This window comes from Leiobunum rupestre, chromosome 2 (genome assembly GCF_980474605.1).
Source record: "Leiobunum rupestre chromosome 2, qqLeiRupe1.1.hap1, whole genome shotgun sequence".
In the NCBI taxonomy this organism is placed as follows: domain Eukaryota; kingdom Metazoa; phylum Arthropoda; class Arachnida; order Opiliones; family Sclerosomatidae; genus Leiobunum; species Leiobunum rupestre.
In genome coordinates, this window is record NC_143385.1 from 32,985,606 (window position 1) to 33,005,384 (window position 19,779).

A 19,779-nucleotide genomic window follows, 5' to 3' on the forward strand; every position below is an offset into this window, starting at 1 on the left:
AAATCTCTATTTATAGAGAGCAAGGCTCAGTGCCGGATTAAGAATTAGGCACACTAGGCACGTGCCTAGGGGCCCCCGAGGGTCAGGGGGCCCCGAAAGATCCCACGTCAATACCCTAGTTCAAAGAATAAGTTATTTGAAAAAAAAACATTAAGCTTATTTAAATTTAATAACAGTTTTACGGCTTTTTTTTTCAAAATGAAAACAATCAATAACTTTGAAACTATATTGATTCTTTTTTTAATATTTATAATATATATGAAATATGAAATAGTATTCCGAAAAACACTAAAAAACGAATTCGAGTAAGTCGAGATAAGGTACCGCGTAGCAGTGGCGGACTGGCCATAGACTGGGCCTAACCGATGGCAGGTGGGCCCCATGATAAATTTGGTCAGTGGGACACCTTAAACCTTCAACAATATGTCAACATTATAGTAGCTTCAAAATATAATAGAAGTTCCAAAACTTTCAATATTAAATTATATTTTTACTGAATAAATTAATATTTTATTTATAAAAAAAAGTTCCAATGACATAGTCGGGATGCCGAGGCGCTGGCGGTTCAGCGTGGATTCATTTTCAAAACAATTTTAACCATTTTTAACACATTTTTAAAAATTTGGCTAAGCCCAAGTACCCGACGAAAAAATCTACGTAGTTGAATAGTACTAAGTTACATCTTATATTTGGCAGGGTCCCGCTGATTTAAGAGTAAATGTGTTTAACCTAATAATGGACCGCATTGTCCAGTCACTATAGATTCACGTTTTTTACAACACAAAAAGTTGTATAAAGATTTATCTTGCATGGACACAGCAAATTTTAAAAATATTACAGAGAAGGACCTAGAAGATGACGCCTTGGATGGTGTTAAGCTTTCTCCACGAATCAGTAAAGATGAAGTTATGTTGGAATTGCTTTCTTTTGCTTCGAACTTCGACGTATTAAAATTATTGCTTAATTGAAAAGGAATTGTTAGATGAATTGGATGTAGAAGCAATTATTGACAGATTCGCACAGTCATCTAATGTATTCCAACGATTACTCAAAATATAGTGGAACATGAAACATGCTTTTAAACAACCGGTTAATAAGTAAAATTTCGGCATTTGTCTAAAATTTAAACTAAAAATAACAATCTGTATAATTATGTTTACATTTAGTATCGACTGTATATTGCCTTTAATATGTTATCTGTAATTATTAAAAACATTATATAGCTAAAACATTTCTTTTATAAATGGCGACGAACCAGCGACCTATGAGTTGCCGTTTCAAAGAGTATTCCAATTGAAAGGAACTGTTACAACTAGGTGATATATAAAATGCTATGGCTTAATAAAAAATCGGGATATATTTTACGCGAGACAAGGGAACACCTATATTGTGGGCTTAGTAGTCCAAAAGGAAGAGGCGTTGGGACCGCAACCCACAGGTCGCTGGTTTAATTCCAGCCTGAGGCATGCCCAGTGGTATTCCTTGATTTAATTAAAAATATTATAGCATTTATCCTTCTAGTTTTCGGCAGTAGCGTAGTTCGCACACAATTGAGTAAAAATAATTAAAGCGAAAAAATTATTAACATAAAACAATATTTCAGGGGGGAATGTTCCTTTTTAGAAGGGTGTCTCCCCCTGTCTACGCCTCTGGTTTTGGGTGGGCCCCCTTTGACCCCTGGCAGTCCACATTTTTAGACCCAGTCCGCCACTGCCGCGTAGCCTCTATTTCGTTGATCTATAGAGGTAGAACCGTACCAAAACGACTACCTTGTAACCTTGCATAACCAATCTCTTGTCCACTCTGTGACTCCGTGTCAGGCCGCTCAGCATAGAGGGGGTTGCCCCACCCTTGTTCATTTTGTTTGGCCCCAGCATAGTTTTTTTATATAAACATCGTTAGGATTTGAATTGAAAACATTTTCCCAGCATTAAACAAATTTGAATAGTTTAACTATAATTTGGATAATCATGGTCCAGTTATTACTTCCTTTAAGTGGGTGCTATGGCATTTTTATTTATTTTTTGGTTTAAGTTACGTTGTGAATTGTCACTTATGGAATTCAGGAGCGTATGTAATTAAGTGCTTCGTCTTAGAGGGGTAGGGCGAAAAGTTAGGGTTTTGCCTAGTCAAATAGAAAAAGGTTGGTTTTTGGGTTCAAACAAAGTTCAAATATAGAGGAGCATGCAGTGGCATAGCCAGATGGGTGGACCAAGGGGCAAGTCCACCCCCTACGCTACTGAGAGCATGGACGCCGGCAGAAATTATTTTAAGTCATATAGCGAACTCGCCCGATGAAATATACAACCTTTACACATAGAACGATCTGATAAATGAACGAGCTATAGCTAAAGCTTAGTAGGAATAGGGATCTAAGTTTCCCGAAATTGATGTAACACACATTTCAAGTAACTGGATCACTCTTCTTCGTCACTGCACTCCCCAAAAAGTTCGACAGAAAAAAGAGGAATGGCTAAAGAAAGGGGTGGTGGAGCAATTTCCCCGTTTGCCCATGGAAAAAACCATTTCCCATTTTCAAAATGGTCATTGTGTCAACTCTAGAAAATGTTGGTTTGCTTAGCTACCCTCTTACTCCATCCTTGAGTCCTCTACTTGTATTAAAGGGGCCCCCGATAGCCTAGTGCCTAGAGGCCCCCAAGGGTCTTAATCCGGCACTGGCCAGGCTATATTTGTTAATCGATTTTCAGACATGGTTGTTCTTAAAAATGATTCGAGTCTATTAACAGGCCCCTGGGCAAAGCTAGGACGAGACTCCTAATAACCCCACCCAAGTTTCTAACCTCCAGCGCGAAGTACATCGTCGCTCTAATCTAAAACTATCGATTCAAATAGTTTCACTTGTCCTACAAAAGGTTACTAAAGAAGAAGCTTATTATGAATTTAAAAAATATTAACAAACAAAAGTCTTTATTCGTTTTAGATTTACCCTGGTTATTGAAGTTTCAAGCAATGTTAAAAACATTTTTGTGATTAAAGTCTCTTTTGAATTTTAAAAATTGAAAAATGGAGCCCTCCAGAATCTTGGGGCCCTAGGGCAGTGCCCTTTTTGCCCAACGGGAAAGACGGCACTGTCTATTAAGTGTACTAAAACTACGCTCCAAAATAGTTTATATCTACTAATAGTTAATTAGCCTTGAAAAAGGCTTCTTTAAACCTCGAGGTAGAAGTCCGCTCTTGCTAACATAATAGAACAGAAAAGACTAAACAACAACTTATAACTCGAGAAAGACTTGCAAACGAGAACTATCTCGTTCTGGAGCTCAAACAGCGTTGCCAAAAGCATTAACGACCAAAATCAAAATCAAACTTTCTTTGCCTTAAGATACCCCAACTTACTTCTTTCAAGTTTATATAGAAGACTTGAAATTTCAACTCAAATTATATTCTGGTACTAAACAATTAACAGGCCAAACGATATTTCATAAATATAATTAAAAATGCTTTTTACCACGTATATGTTGGAGAGTTTCCAAAGCAAAAATGCATTTATGCGTTTTTAAAGAAAAAAAGTGGCAAGCCAAAATATACCACTCCTCGGAAGAAATGTCCCTAGTGGTATTAATTTCTCGAGATAACCCTTAAAGATATATGTCCGCAATTTAGAGTTATTTTTTAAAAATGTTATCCCAGTTCTATCCCGCCCGGTATAAAATTTTAATTATAATTAAAATAATTGAGACGAAACGACCAATTTTAATTTATTCAGAATATCGTAAGTTAAGTAGTTACAGCAGTGAGTTAGACGTACTATAACAATGCACAATTGAATTACACCCTTTTTACAGTACAAGTTTATCAGTTGAATATAATACGAAGCAAATTTTAATGAAATAAATATCTACAGAGGGTATTATAACGACCGTTCGCTTTTTGGTTTATAATTTTAACGGAATAGGGCCGATTTTAATTAAACGATAGATTATCGAAATTTTGTTAAAAGAATTATATTCCCTAGGGCCGCGCGATAAATTTACGAGATTAATTTCCCGTCGCCGTTATATCGAAAATTTATTTGGTTCGGGATTGCCAGAACTGTAATGTCATGGGCGAGTGATTAGAAAATAAAATTGCAACCTGAATTATGTAAAATTATAAATGTTTATTTTTATTCAGAACAGTCTCTGGAACGTTCTAGATTTAACTTTCATCAATAACCCAACAATATATATCCCTTCTACGTAATTATACAGAACTGGTACTCAAGTGTCTAAGACTAGATTAGATTTGTCTTAGTTCATCGTGATTGAAACATAAACCAAAACACACTTACTAAAAGTAATTATCATAAATTATACTGAGTAATTTTAAACTCTGTCTTAATTAACAGCTGACATATGTTCGCTACTAATTACTTCCAATCTACTTAATAAGCCTCACAGGTTGAGTTGATAATTTCAAGGATATAATTAGGTTATTCCAATTCAAAAAATAATAACAATCAATTTTATCTTACATCTGACTTGAGTTAGTTCACAATTACTTTAACACTTTCAGTCTTAAACACGCACTGTTCATACACTTAAGTCCATTCACTCACGTTCCAAACGCGAAACACAATTTAACTCTTTTCTTGACCGAATACCGAACATACTAATTACAACCGCAAAGTTGGTCATAACTTTTGACCGACACCAGGTCCCCGTCCTGTATTAGTTCGTCTGACAGCCAAGAACTAAGAAAGAATAGATCTTCAATATTGACGGCAACGGCCTTATATACTTTTATTTTGTGTTTGTTTTTTACCCGTCGAGATTTGACTAAAGTTCGAAAAATTGAAGAGATTATATTTTTTACCCGGTTTGATTGATAGTTCTGCACACGGTGGCGCTATATTATTACTTTGATTTAATTTCCGCGGGAGTTTTGAATAATTATCCTTTTTCTAAGCGTTATTAAAAGGTAACAATGAACTACTTTTTGTGTTTTCATGAAATTTTGCTAAGAATTTAACAAAACAAAAAACCGTACCAAAGAATAAACAAACAAAGTTCAATAAACAATATATACAGATATTGTATTAATCCGTTTAGTAAAAAAACCCGCCTTATTATAATGGTTTTAATATTTTCTCTAAGGAAGTCAATGGCTCGGCGATGAACTATCCGCATTGTTACAATGCGACCCGAGTTCAAATCCTGATCACGATCAAATTTTACATTTAAAATACTAAAATATTTAATTAAATATAAGATTAATATAATCTATAAATATTTAATTAAATATAAAATTAATATAATTTATAAATATTTAATTAAATATAAGAATAATATAATTTATAAATATTTCATTAAATATAAGATTAATATAATTTATTAATATTTAAAATGATGTAGAATGAATTATAGTACCTAAGTGTATGAACAGTGCGTGTTTAAGACTGAAAGTGTTAAAGTAATTGTGAACTAACTCAAGTCAGATGTAAGATAAAATTGATTGTTATTATTTTTTGAATTGGAATAACCCAATTATACCTAAAGATTATTCTCGAGAGGTGGTTCGATGGTACGGTTGGAATATTTGGGAGAGCTAAATATATTCTCGGACGCCGACTGAAAAACGTCTGAGAACTTGACTAATAACCGTGAATTGAGGAAACGATGAATTTAAAATTAAATAACACTTTAATATCTTAACTATTTTCTACGCAATACTTCGCGATACAATTGGGTCCCTTTGCTGGGACAGCTAACTAAAAATGGTCTTTGCTTTGACCGCTCTCAATCTCAACAGATTTTCCGTTATTAACGGTCTCTTTTTTAAAAACCATCTTTTTAAACAATATTACTATACATCGAATAAATACCGCGAGGCGCGCGCTTACTCGCGACAAGGCAGGGTTTTTCTTTTTCTTTTTAATTATTTTGCTAGCATTTTTACGTTATGAAGTTGCAATTTACATGTAAAGGTTATGAATTTAATATAATTTTGAAAGTATAAAGGGAAAAATGGGGCGCGTAAGAAACTATTTTACACTCCCCCAAAATAATGGGAAACATTATTTTTCACTATCTTCCGCGTTGTTTCCTTTATCATCTTCGTTAGGCACTTCTAACAATGACAATAATTCAATAGGTCGACAAATTATAGTACCGTTGGATACGCGAACTAAGCACGATCGTATAAGTTTATCTTTCCTATCGCGACTGGGTTGCAATTTTACCACGACTCCGAGCTTCCACATATGCTTAGGAAGTTTCTCGTCATTTATCAGCACGACACTGTTTTCCTTTAAGAATGTTTCGTTTTTAGCAACGCGCATATGATGAGCTGTTCTGAGCTCCAACAAGTATTCTCTTTTCCATTTGCGCCATAAGCCATCGCTAACCATTGTCCGATGTCTTAGTCTCTGTTCAATGTCTCGCTGGTTATTTTTAATGCGGGACGTCGTGATCCTTAGCGGCGGTAAGTCCGTTAACCGTTTACCCACCAGGAAGTGCGCTGGAGTGAGTGGACTGGGTTCATTTGGGTCGCTGTAGGTGTAACTTATCGGTCGAGAATTGATGACGGCTTCGGTCTCAATCAAGACAGTTTCCATTTCTTGGTACTTCAGCGTGGCGGGAGCGAGAACCTTTCTCAATATGGTTTTAGTAGATCTGACCAAGCGTTCCCAGTGTCCTCCCCACCAGCTTGCTCGTTCTGCTATGTATTTCCAGACAATGCCGCGATTTCCGAAAAACTGTCGGACTTCTCTGTTGTTTATAGTTTTCCATAATTGCTGCAGATCTTTGTCCGCGCGCTTAAATGTCAAGGCATTGTCGGTGTAAATTACACTTGGAACCGAACGGCGAGAAATAATTCTTCTAAATGCCAGTATGAATTCAAAGGTTGAGAGCGAAGGCACCAATTCAAGGTGGATCGCTCGCGTCACGGAACATGTGTACAAAAGAATGTACGCCTTTTCTACTTCTTTACCCATTTTGACGAAAATAGGCCCTGCAAAATCTATACCGACATTTTCAAATGGCGATGAGGCTTCGAGCCTCTCTTTCGGTAATGGCGCTTCTGTTACGTCGCACGGTTTCGCTCTTAGTTTTCTGCAGATTGTACAACGGTTGATTATTACATTGGCCAATTGTCTCGCGGCTATAATCCAGTATCGACATCTAGTTTGCGTTATGGTATTCTGGACGCCGGAGTGCATGACCTGCTTCTATCTAGAAGCAACTTCCTTGGCCAATATAACCGGATGTTTCTCCCTTTCCGTCAAACTTGAGAGTTCTAATCGTCCTCCCACGCAGAGTAAACCGTCCTGGTTCAACTGCGGTTTCAAAGTAAGAATCTTTGAGGTTCTGGAAACCTTTCCATCTTTCTTTAAGCTATCAATTTCTCTCGAGTAGTCGTCGGTTTGGGCGCTCTTTAACCATAGGACCTCGGCTTCGCTCATTTCTTGAGCTGTGACTGCTTCATTTTCCGTTTCAATTTTCCTCCACTTCTTAGCGGATCTGAGAACTAGCGCTGGTATACGGAACAGCTTGTTTACGCTACTATATTTTCGAACATCTAATATTTGAAAAATTCGGGGCCTGTCATCGCACCCTACGGCAGCGACTGTTTTGACGTTTTCTTGGGGCTCTTCTTCGTCCGCATTCGAGGTGACGGATCTTTCTGGTGGCCATTTTGCAGGTTCTTCCCGAAGCCATGTGGGACCTCTCAACCACATCTCACCTTTAACTAATTCCGCGGCTCTGGCGCCTCTGGAAGGAATGTCCGCAGGATTTTCTAATCCTGGGCAATGATACCAATTTCGTGGATCGGTTAGTTCGTTAATTTCTGCGGCTCGATTCTTTACGAATGGTCGACGAATGCTTGGTTCTTTTTTGACCCAGCTCAGGGCGATAGTTGAATCGGTCCATAAGAATAGTTTGATGTTTTCGTCTTTAAATAGATCCTTGACGTTACTAAGTAAGCGTGCGCCTAGAAGGCACCCCATCAGCTCTAGGCGGGGAAGAGATAATTTTGCCTTTATTGGAGCGACCCTTGTTTTAGACGCGACGAAAGAAACCCCTACTTTCTGCGATTCTGTAACGTATCTGACGTATATGACAGTCGCGTACGCCTTGACGCTGGCGTCGCAAAAACAATGCAATTGACGACTGACTACTTTCTCTAGCATCTAGGCAATTCTATCCTGCGTAATTCTGGCATCTCCGTTAGCCATTGTTGAAACAGATCGGCCAATTGTTCGGGTAATTCTGCGTCCCAAGTTTTCTTCTGCTCCCAGAGCTGTTGAAATAGAAACTTTGCCCTAATTGTATAGGGTGATATAATGCCAACTGGATCGTATATGCGTGAAACAGCACTGAGCACGTAACGCTTGGTTTTCTTCGTGTCTCGAAGGACTTCTAATAGTTTTGACAAATCAAAGGAAAATGTATCTTGTTCGGGATCCCATAGCAATCCGAGGACCTTTTGGCTTTCTAGCTCAGCTTGACCTTGAAATTTTATGACTTCCGATCCTGTTTGTTCGGCTGATAAACCCCACATTTTATGTAATTCAGGCAAATTCGTTTGCCACTTGCGGAGACGCATGCTCGCTCCTTCTAATATGGTCGAAACTCTTTTGGATAGGTCGAAAGCTTCACGCGGTGTTTCGTCTCATCCCAGAAAATCATCTACATATAGGTTCTCGTCTAGCGCTTCCACGGCTTTGCTATCCGACTCTGAATATTTTCTAATGTGAGCTTTGATGGTTGCTTATAGCAGGAATGGAGAGCTCGTGACGCCGAAAGGTACCCTTGTCATCCGTAGTACTTGAAAATCGTTCTCTATTATTTTTCCCGACTCGTCTTCTTTAGTCCAAAGGAATCTGACGCTATCCCTTTCTTCTTCCAGGAGACCGACCTGGTGAAATGCTTTTTCGATGTCCGACACTATGACAACTCGGTGGTTACGAAATCTTAGGAGCAGCTTTAGTAGATCTTGATAGAAATTTGCTCCGCTTGATAAACATTCGTTAAGCGAGAGCTCGCCTTTACTTTTGGACGAACCGTCCTGAACAATACGAAGTTTGGTCGTTGAGCTCGAGTCCCGACGTACGGGTTGATGCGGCAAATAAAAAGCTCCGACTGGCATTTCTTTTTCATCAAAGACCTTTTCTACAATTCCCAGCGCCATCTGTTCATCGATAACCTTCTTATATTCTTCGTAGAGAATCGGGTCTCTAATGAATCTTCTCACTAGACTTTGCATTCTAGTGGTGGCCATGGCCAAATTGTTGGACAATCTCTCCTTCGGAGTTTTCCACGGAAATTTTACGTAATACCGCTGATCCTTAAAGACGACGGTTTTCTCGAAATCTTTCATGACGTCGTCATCAGATAAGTCAGGTTCTTGGTCGACCTTGATGCCAAGCGTATCCAATTCCCAGAACGATTGAAGAGTGTCTGAGATTTTGGCGTCTTCTTCGCTAATCTTCATTACGTTGACGATATTGCTACTGATCCCTCCGTAGGACGGAGTTGGTCCTTGTATAGCCCACCCGAGCTTCGTTTCGAGAGCTACGAATGAATTTCCAAATCGTTCAGGTACTCCTTTTACGATGTCCCAATAGAAGTCTGAGCCGATGAGAATACCGATACTGGAGCTTCGAGGAGTTTCGCTTGCAATTTCGTCCGCTAACTGATAACCTCGTGATTCGATGAACTTTTCGATTTCGGCGCAGTTGACAGCGGTGATGACGTTGCAAAGATACGGAACGACTATAGCTTTTATTTCGATTTTCTCTCGCGGGTTCTTGGTGTTTTGAATGGTTACGCGTACTAATTTCCTACGGGCGTCTTCGGGGCGTTGGTTTCCGAAGCTATGAATGGCGATTGACTTATAGCCGATGACTGGTAGTTTCAATTTTTGCGCGATTTCTTCTTTGATGAAGGAAGCTTGACTGCCGGTATCCAGAAGACATCTGACGCGCTCTCGAATTTCGGGATTAGTGTCGTGTGTGGCGAAGGCTTGCGCGGTTTGCAGTAAAACGGTTTTCTCGCATTCTACTTGCGCGACTACTTTCACGCTGGTTCGATCAGATGTTAGTTGGGAGACTTTAGGCTCAATTTTATTATACGCATTCTCGTTTGAATTTTCCGTCTTGTGAGCTTTGTTTTGATTACACATAGCGACGTTGTGTTTTCTTTTACATATCTTAGAGGTTCTTGACTTCGACGCGCAATCTCGAGCTTCGTGATTTAATCGAAGGCATATGAAACACCTGCGTGAATCGCGTATAATCTTTCTTTTCTCCTCGAGCGTAAATTTACCACAATATGAAGTGCCATGGACGTCTGACTTACAAAAAATGCAAAACATGCCTCTCCCGGTGACGTTTGTAGAGAGTGTCGCGGAAGTTTGAGGATACATTTTACTTCGTGTTCCATAATTTTCACTTTTATACGAGCAACTGGACTTTGGCCGGGAGCTTTCTGAACCGTGGTCGTTTTTATAACTATTATTACCTAAAATATGGCACATTTCACGACCTTCGACTTCTAATCTCAAGAAATTTATAAATTCTTCTATATTCCATTCTGTGGATTTTCCGCGACTCAGACTGTACTTAAGTCGAATATCATTGGGCAAACAGCTGACTAAATGTGAACAAATAGAGTCGCTATTGTTTTCAACATTTACTCCTAGAGCTTTAAGCTTCTAACGTTAATTTCGACACTGTCGTAAAATCTTCTTAAATTATTGAAATTATTAGAGTCGTCAACGGGTTCTAATTCAGCAAGTCTTTTAAAAAGCCTATGGCCTACCAAGTCTGGACGATTATATCTATTTTCCAAAATATCTAAGGCTGCCTCGAAATTTTCATCCGACGCGGTCATTTCACTAATTAAATTTCTAGGATCACCCTCTAAGTAAGAAATTAGATAATCAAATTTATCTACCCTAGAAATGTTCTTATTGGCTACCGCGGACTTAAATTGGCCAATGAATCCTGTCCACTTGGTGACGTCGCCGTTGAAGGGTTTGATGGTCAAAGTCGGAAGTCTCGATTGCTGAATCGATGCGTTGATCATTTCATTTAAGTCGGCTAGCGACGAGTTGGTGGGTGGGTTTTCTTTCCTCCCTCGCTCGCGTAGTTTCCGGTTGGCCTTGGTTTTCATCAATATGATCTCCTCCTGCTTCGCCTGCACCGCAACCGATTCCACCTCAATTTCTGCCACCGTTGCGTCGCTGAATAGGTCCATTATTCTCTCGTCCAACAGTTGTAGACAAGCTTCTTTCGCAGCCAGTATAGCCAAGTGCTCCTCAAGGTCTTCTTCGCTCGGTTCATCCAGACTGATTAACACGGTTAAATCGTTCAAAATCCGATTGATATTTGATCGAGTAGTCTTTCTCACAGTGGCTAAACGATTAAGCTCACTCTGCTTTTGTTTGGATAACGGCTTCGTTAAAACTATATTCGTCCGTTGATGTGGATGCCGTGATGTTATCGTTCGTCCCTTCCGCTCCAATCATTTCACTCAAAGTTCGATCCCTAGACGATTTAAAAACTGCTCACTGTTCTTGTTCCCGGGTTTCACGGCACCATAAAGATTATTATCGAGAGGTGGTTCGATGGTACGGTTGGAATATTTGGGAGAGCTAAATATATTCTCGGACGCCGACTGAAAAACGTCTGGGAACTTGACTAATAACCGTGAATTGAGGAAACGATGAATTTAAAATTAAATAACACTTTAATATCTTAACTATTTTCTACGCAATACTTCGCGATACAATTGGGTCCCTTTGCTGGGACAGCTAACTAAAAATGGTCTTTGCTTTGACCGCTCTCAATCGCAACAGATTTTCCGTTATTAACGGTCTCTTTTTTAAAAACCATCTTTTTAAACAATATTACTATACATCGAATAAATACCGCGAGGCGCGCGCTTACTCGCGACAAGGCAGGGTTTTTCTTTTTCTTTTTAATTATTTTGCTAGCATTTTTACGTTATGAAGTTGCAATTTACATGTAAAGGTTATGAATTTAATATAATTTTGAAAGTATAAAGGGAAAAATGGGGCGCGTAAGAAACTATTTTACAATACCCTTGAAATGATCAACTCAACCTGTGAGGCTTAATAAGTAGATTATATCTTTAAGGGTTATCTCGAGAAATTAATACCACTAGGGACAATTCTTCCGAGGAGTGGTATATTTTGGCTTGCCAACTTTTTTTCTTTAAAAACGCATAAATGCATTTTTGCTTTGGAAACTCTCCAACATATGCGTGGTAAAAAGCATTTTTTTATGATATTTCTGAAATATCGTTTGGCCTGTTAATTGTTTAGTACCAGAATATAATTTGAGTTAAAATTTCAAGTCTACTATATAAACTCGAAAGAAGTAAGTTGGGGTATCTTAAGGCAAAGAAAGATTGAATTTCGCGGGTCTTCTCCCTATTTTGATTTTGGTCGTTAATGCTTTTGGCAACGCTGTTTGAGCTCCAGAACGAGATAGTTCTCGTTTGCAAGTCTTTATCGAGTTATAAGTTGTTGTTTAGTCTTTTCTGTTCTATTATTTTAGCAAGAGCGGACTTCTACCTCGAGGTTTAAAGAAGCCTTAATGCATTTGTTTAAAATATAAACACTTACCTAAATGACTAGTTTATAATATTTTTTTATTTTAATTATTTCAACAGCCTTTTTCAAGGCTAATTAACTATTAGTAGATATAAACTATTTCGGAGCGTAGTTTTAGTACACTTAATAGACAGTGCCGTCTTTCCCGTTGGGCAAAAAGGACACTGCCCTAGGGCCCCAAGATTCTGGAGGGCTCCATTTTTCAATTTTTGAAATGCAAAAGAAAATGGCCGAGGAAAGTGTAGTCTCCGTGCTTACCGACAAATCGGATCCTAAACTTCTACAAAATAAATGTAATAAAAAAAAAGATAAATATCCTGTCGGGGTATAATGGGCCCTAAATGGGTTAGAGCGTAATAAATGGTGGCTTTACCGGGGAGTCGGGGTCCGGCTCTTTTAACCCATAAGGGCGGTGGCGCACTGGGAGAGGTTAGCTCTGATCAAATGGTCCTATCTCCACCTCCGACTTCGGTCAGGTTTGGGCTGGATACTGAACTTCGGTTCAGGCTAACGGAGAGGGCCCAGGCAAACTGGCCCCCTCGGCGGATTGGGTAGCCTGCTGTGGGGCGGCGAGCCTCCATATGCGGGCACGGCGGTCCTGTTTCCCGGCCTTTTGGAGCCCACCGGGATCTCCGGTGCCAGCTGTGCCGGGTTACTTGGGCTGCTGTGTGCTCGTCGTTCTCCTTTAGGAGCTCTTTCCAAAGGGTTTGGCTCCTTACCTTCATAGGTAGGGTGTCGGCTGGAGTTGCTATAGCATCCATTCTAAATCCCACTGCTGTGTGCGAAGTGGGAATTGGTCCACCCATTGCTGCACCTTCTGCTGGGTTGAGTGGCTTGCGTCAAAGGTGAGACCATCAGTAGGGTTCTGCTACCCATGCTGGATTTGTCACCTGTCCGGGCTAGGGGGACGCTGGCGTAGGGCACTATGATGATAGGCCTCCGGTGGTATGGTCTCTGTTACTAGGTACACCGGGCTATAAATTCTAACACACTGTCGGGGTATAATGAAAGGGAAATTGTTAAGGGAGACGGGATATTGGAGTGTGTGTGGTGTTGAATTTTTTTAATCCAATGTGAGGCTAGCGGCAGAGATTTACCGCGTCCAAGGCCTAATGTTTCAACTTCCATTATTAAAAATATTCAATTCACAAATAATTTTATTCCAAAACATTGTTAAATCGAAAATATCAAAGTCCAACTCTCGGAAACTAACCCAGTTCTTTTCTCCATAATAAATAAATTAAGCTAGGCCTAAATTCCTGGGTTCGTTGATTGCGAGCTAACTTAGCGAAGAAAATCGAAAAATTCGCTAATGAGAGCGAAATTGCGCCACGTGGCTACACCAAGGAGAATAAGGCTTTCGCGCTGTATAAAATCATCCTTGGAAACCCTACTGTTGAAGAAAACATAGTTCCCCCCCTGCATGACCACTTGTGTTGCCCTTTAAGCCTCGGTTAATCTACCGCGTATTTTGAAACGGAAAAACCCGATTACTATCGTTAAAAGATGGCGAACGCTAATTGTAATACGTAACAAATACATGGGATTTTTTGGCGTTAAATGGACTTCGAAAATATTTTAGAGAATCTACGTATAGAAAAGGTCAAGCTGTTTTGGTAGGCAATCGTATATTTAACGTTAGGGTAACAGTTAACGAAGACAGCTCAGTAGTTCAAGAGCCATGCATAGGAGAGACGTCGGTGACTAAAAAAGTCTACGATATAACAATTGATCGTGTATATTCTCTTTTTTGACCATGGCTAAAACAATACTAATTAAAGAATTTAAACGAAGTTCTGCTACTTCATGGTATAATTTTATTTACAAGTTTAAAATAAATAAAATTATACCATGAAGTAGCAGAACTTTGTTTAAATTCTTTAACAATTGATGTAAGTAATTTAACTTTAATTGTCATATAATTTCTATAACATGTTAGTCTATGTTGTACAAGATAGAAGTATTTAAAATTCACCTGGAATCACCGCTCTCTCTCTAGATGTATATCTAGGCATACGCATGAACTTTGAGCCCGCCTATTTCGAAAATGATAAAACGACAAAATATATCTTAAAGGCTTTTTTGGGTTTCTTTTAAATTCATTTATTATGGAAAAGTGTAAATCAAATATTTTTTCTAAAAACGATTTGATAATTTACTTTAAATCATCGCTACATTTACATTACCGTCAACGGGAATTGTAGTTTATTTTTAACCAAGTTTATTTTTAAACACTATTAGATTAAACATATTTATTAAAAGGGACGGTAGTCCCTATGCAAGGTCCGGGTATAGAGTAGAGCACCTACCCGAGCATTTGCTATATTATCTCGAGTCAGAATGAAGCCGATTTTACCCCTCGTATCTCAAAAACTTTAGGTGGTATCAAAACAAGTGATGTATCGTTTGTCGCGTTCCTGTAACCTTGTCCGCCATAGGGCTTGTCGATAAATAAACCCAGTTTATGACGTTTATGGGAATATAAATACAAATCTTGTCCTAGGGAAATAGATTAAACATTCGAATGCTACTGATTTATAGGTTGTTAAATAGGTATAAATAAATAGATTCTTGATATTATCTACTTTGTTTAAATTTATTCTTTTACCTTAAAAACATAATTAAATAAAGCAGACAAGTTGTTGACTAAAGTAATTACGTCACTGCAGTCAACAACTTGTCTGCTTTCAGTAATTTTCCAGTTTCAATAGTCGCACCGCCACCTATCGATAATGTACAGAAATGTTCGAGTACCAGTGACTAGTACGGACAGTTTCAGTAATTTTATCGAGTATTTTTATTTTGTCTCGGTTGGCCAAGGTGGTACTGTGAGCGAGACAAGAATTAAACACGTGCCAACGTTTATTTCACTGCCAAGTTATGTTCACTCTGATTATTGAAACTCGTTTACTATGCTTTTAAGGTAAAAGAGTAAATCTAAACAAAGTAGATAATATATTTCGATCTAAACAATATATGCCCCTATAAATAAAATAAACAAGCCGGGCCACGTTTTGCGAGAACTAAAGAAAACTTTAAGTCGGGAGGTTGAAATGGTTCAGTGATTAGGTAATGCTGCCATCTACATCGTTTTTTGGAACTAATTCTTGATATTTATGCTTGCCTTTCGTCCGCTACGTTGTAAATTTTATGATTTGCTCACTCTTTATACATTCTCAAGAAAACGTTTTAACTTATATTGACCTTTTTCTTTAATTAACTTGGTAAATTATTTACCTGATATTGTATCATTAGAATCGTTACAGCTAAGTTAAGAAAACTTGTCTCTTCTAATATTAGCCATTCTCTTTGAAATGTTTTATGGTTTTACAAAGGATTTTAACTCAGTAAAACACTTAGGACGCGCAAGGTCTAGCATATTACTTCAGAGCACATCACTTGTCGATAAATAAGTCCAGTTTATGACGTTTATGGGAATATAATCACAGATCTTGCCCGTTATTTGATTTCACTACTTTTATGGCCTAGAGTAATATATGACGTGACGTTTTTGTTTAAAGGACCTTGCAATTTTTAACCGAATGGTTTTGGGTGGATTTATTTATTAGAAATAACTGCTCAAAAAGCCTCTGATGCAGGCTTCTGATTGAGCATCGTTATAGAGGAGGTCATAGAGTAAGGAGGTAATACAAGTATGAATTAAATAACTATATACATAGGAACTAATATCCATTGATACTGAACAGCTTGACAGGGCTGGAGGCAAAATTACAAAACAATGCAAAAATCAGTAAAACAATCAATAATGTAGTAAAAGAAAAAAGAATACATTAAAAAAGGGGTACTTAATCAGATGACGCCGCGGAGAGTAGATGGTGACTAAATCATAAGGGAGGGAATTCCAGTTCGATAGAACGATATACGAGAAGTGGTTTTGCCGTTGGGTAGTAAGGGCACGGGGTTTTGATAACTTGAGGGGATGACCACGAGTACGATAATTATTATTATATGCAAAAAAATTCGAGAAGTTTAAAGGGAGAGTATTGTAAAGAAAGTCATGGAGTAGGCATAAGTTGTTCAGTTGGTGGCGGAGATCAACAGGGTCGATGTGTAGGAGGAATTCGAAATTCATCTTTATAATTAGGCGGTAGCGCCATCTATATTTTGTAAAGTTATATGGCTAAAAATAAATAATTATTAGCTAACTCACCGTAACTTGAGTTAAAAAGGATCGTGTTGACCGAATAATATTATTTTAATTAACTTCAAAGGTTTGCTTGTTACGAGTAATCATACATTTCAATTTCGCATCAGATTCACGAAAAAATTCAATTGCAATATAGTTGCCCCCACTAGAGACAGATGACGCCATGGTAGAACAATAAAGTTGATAGAGTCTCCTTATGGAACGAAATTGGTCCCGCGCCAGCCAGATTTAGTTGTACCTCTATTTATTCCCAACTCAATGGCTTCGACGCGTTAAAAATGTATTAGGCCTATTGGAGATTTTTAGCGTCAATGTTCATCGTTCTGGCTTGCAGACCATTCTACAACTTGTATTTTATTAAGGAATGGTTACCTATAAATAACGATCTAAACCTTAGACAAAGACAAGTGGTCCAAAATGAAAATTTCAATGAATTGAAGTTTAATAAACTAATAAAGATGAAGGGTAAATAATATTCTTTGAGGGGGAATGTATTAAATTGAGGGGGCAGGTGGGGCAAATAAAAATTTCATTTGAGGGGGAAACATTTATTTATGTAAAGCAAGAATGTCTGATTGAAGATATGGTTTCCAAATGGGGGAGCAGTAATCAATATGGGGTAGAACAAGTGAAATATAATGGGTCCGGATGAGTTTAGGAGAACGGAAGAGAAGGTTTCGACGTATAACACCGGTGTTGGATCTGTTTTTTTTTAGATTTTATTAGTATGATTAGATAACTTTAAGTTAGGTTCAACCAGCACAACAAGATCACGCTCAGAAAGGGTGGAATTAATCGGGTGACCATTAATGAGGTAAACATGATTGGGGTTGTGTCGGCCAAGGTGGAGACGGCGCATTTGTCAGTGTTGAGCGATAACCCCTTGGAGCGGGACCAATCAACAACAGCGTTGAACTCAGACTGAAGTGACATACAGTCAGATGAGGTCATGAGGACTTAATACAGTCGTAGAATTTGGTGTTGTCCGCAAAGAGGGCAACCAAGGAGGCACGAACATAGACATAGGAACTATACTTATACCTAGACAAACTGCTGGATCTACGAAATTGAGGCCGGTTTTGAGCAATGGCGCTTTCTTATGCGTGATATGGACAAAATTACGTGGCGCCGCCTACGGCGTCTACGCGCGGCTAACTATACCTAGGCTATAGCCTTGACTATACTAAAAAAAGTAAGTCAGCTGTAAGATGTAAACAAAGGAAGTATGGAGGAATGTACCAATAAATTTCCAAATTATATAATGAAATGTGAGTAAATATTAATGATATTTATCTGTTAATGTAATACTTATGAATATATTAGTTTCAATATTAATATAAATAATAGCAGAAATACATGATAATAGGAATAAAAATAAACAGTGTCTGAGTATTTGGCTATTGACATTGCAATCAAAGGATGTAAAAGGGAGGTATAATTGTGGAAGGGATTCTACACACACTGATAAAGGATTAAAGAACTCTTATTGCCCTTGAAAAAGTATTAGCTTGGTGAGTCTTTTTCGAATAGCTTCTTTCTTCATTTGATTGTTTATGTCTCTGCTTATTTTCCTCGGCCTTATGTTAACGTACATTTCGATAATCTTTTTTTATCAAAACATTAACGTGGTGTTGTGATCCAAGTTCGTCATCAAACATGTGTTCAGTAAGAGTCGGAAAAATATTGTCCGTTACTAACTGGCGCAGAACCAAACATTCTATTTTTAAGTCAATGTTTTTAGCCACAGTTTGAATTGATCCAAAGTATCTCACTGCCTTCTCGGTCAAGCTACAAATCTTGAGAACACTAGCTGTCGGATGACATAATCCACCATTGTCCTTTAAAAGGAGAAGAAGTTTGGTTGGATCCCCCTTTACATAGCTATGACTTGATAGTGAGGAATGCCTTTCGTCTAAAGCGTGTAAACATGTTTCGGATTTTAATTCTTTTTGTAATTTCTTTACAACAAAACCAGCCATATAACGGATTATGTTTTCTCGTAAGATGTTGGATGTTGATGTTTCATCAGTAAGAAACATAATAAAGTCATCCATTTCTTCCTCTAGAGATTCTTCTTTAATAACTCTAAGTTCGTTGGTTGGAACTGGCACCATGCACAAATTTGGAACGTGAGTGTTGTCCAAAGCAATTAAGTGGCCACTTTTTTGATTTTCAATTTTAGTAACCAACGTGTTTTTGTATGCAGCAGTGAAGTTTCTACAAGTAGGATTGTTGTTCCAACCTCCTCGCTGACTAAGTTCCATCGATTTATTGCCTTAAGATATTTTGAGCACAAGTTTAAGTTAGATTGAGGTAATCTTTATTGTGAAAAATGGACAATACAAGGTTTTAAACAAAGACCTGAAATTGTTATGATAAAAACAAGAAATACTTGTGAAATGGTATTTTTTCCTTTGGTGACCGACTTTGACGATTGGAAGCCACACAAGTTTGTACCATTTTCAATTGTTTGAAGTTTAAATTTACGTAAAATATTTTATTTCGCGTTGTATTTTACCAAAAACTAACTTTATTTTCGAAAATTAAACAATTTTTACAAGTCTCGGTAAGCAAATACGTTTTTGCGTCCAGCATTAGAATTTTCCGCTTTTTATAGTTTCTCCATTCTCCACCAAACGATTTGGTGGCGCCACGGAATTTTGTCCATATCACACATGAGACGCGCGTGGGACTGAAACCGGGCACAAAAAGCTAGTGCCTTCAGAATCTGCAATACTCCGTCTAGGTATAAGTATAGTTCCTATGTCTATGGGCACGAACAACAAGTTTCGCGCGAGGTCACCCCTAGAGGCGCTGCACGTCAATCGATCGTACTCTTTTAAAAAAAATTACCTTTTTTAGAATCAAATGAATTTGGATTCTCAAAGAAAAGTTTCGATATTAAGATTCAAATTTCTATAGCTGGTTTTCTTTATTTAACATTTTTTCCCTTATTTCTTGCCCGGAAAGCAGTTATTGTTTTGCCGGAAATAAGGCTGACTTCTTTTATCATTGCATTATTTCCG

General features: G+C 38.1%; 3 protein-coding genes and 1 long non-coding RNA gene across 6 annotated transcripts; 1 reads left to right on the forward strand and 3 right to left on the reverse strand.

Moving 5' to 3' along the window:
- Nucleotides 1-6,016: 6,016 nt before the first annotated feature.
- On the reverse strand, nt 6,017-7,162 carry LOC149957375 (uncharacterized). The gene has a single exon (XM_090167000.1). The coding sequence runs from the start codon at nt 7,160-7,162 to the stop codon at nt 6,017-6,019; it is 1,146 nt and encodes a 381-aa protein (XP_090023126.1).
- A 9-nt stretch (nt 7,163-7,171) lies between these two features.
- LOC149957376 (uncharacterized) lies at nt 7,172-7,951 on the reverse strand. The gene has a single exon (XM_090167002.1). The coding sequence runs from the start codon at nt 7,949-7,951 to the stop codon at nt 7,172-7,174; it is 780 nt and encodes a 259-aa protein (XP_090023128.1).
- A 764-nt stretch (nt 7,952-8,715) lies between these two features.
- On the reverse strand, nt 8,716-10,128 carry LOC149957377 (uncharacterized). Its single transcript, XM_090167003.1, has one exon. It carries the CDS (start codon nt 10,126-10,128, stop codon nt 8,716-8,718), a length of 1,413 nt encoding a protein of 470 aa, XP_090023129.1.
- A 7,659-nt stretch (nt 10,129-17,787) lies between these two features.
- Nucleotides 17,788-19,008, forward strand: LOC149957378 (uncharacterized). 3 transcript variants are annotated; one of them, XR_016478212.1, is made up of 5 exons: nt 17,788-18,021; nt 18,101-18,264; nt 18,495-18,752; nt 18,820-18,882; nt 18,960-19,008. It is a non-coding gene; the product is annotated as an uncharacterized LOC149957378 (long non-coding RNA). The 3 variants fall into 3 exon arrangements; XR_016478211.1 differs by having other exon boundaries at nt 18,120-18,264; XR_016478210.1 differs by lacking the exons at nt 17,788-18,021; nt 18,101-18,264 and adding an exon at nt 18,372-18,418.
- The last annotated feature ends 771 nt before the right edge of the window (nt 19,009-19,779 follow it).

What these genes read in the sequence shown, in the direction of transcription:
- LOC149957376 (XM_090167002.1), bottom strand. Translation starts at nt 7,951, where the DNA reads ATGGGGTGCCTTCTAGGCGCACGCTTACTTAGTAACGTCAAGGATCTA.
- LOC149957375 (XM_090167000.1), bottom strand. Translation starts at nt 7,162, where the DNA reads ATGCACTCCGGCGTCCAGAATACCATAACGCAAACTAGATGTCGATAC.
- LOC149957377 (XM_090167003.1), bottom strand. Translation starts at nt 10,128, where the DNA reads ATGTGTAATCAAAACAAAGCTCACAAGACGGAAAATTCAAACGAGAAT.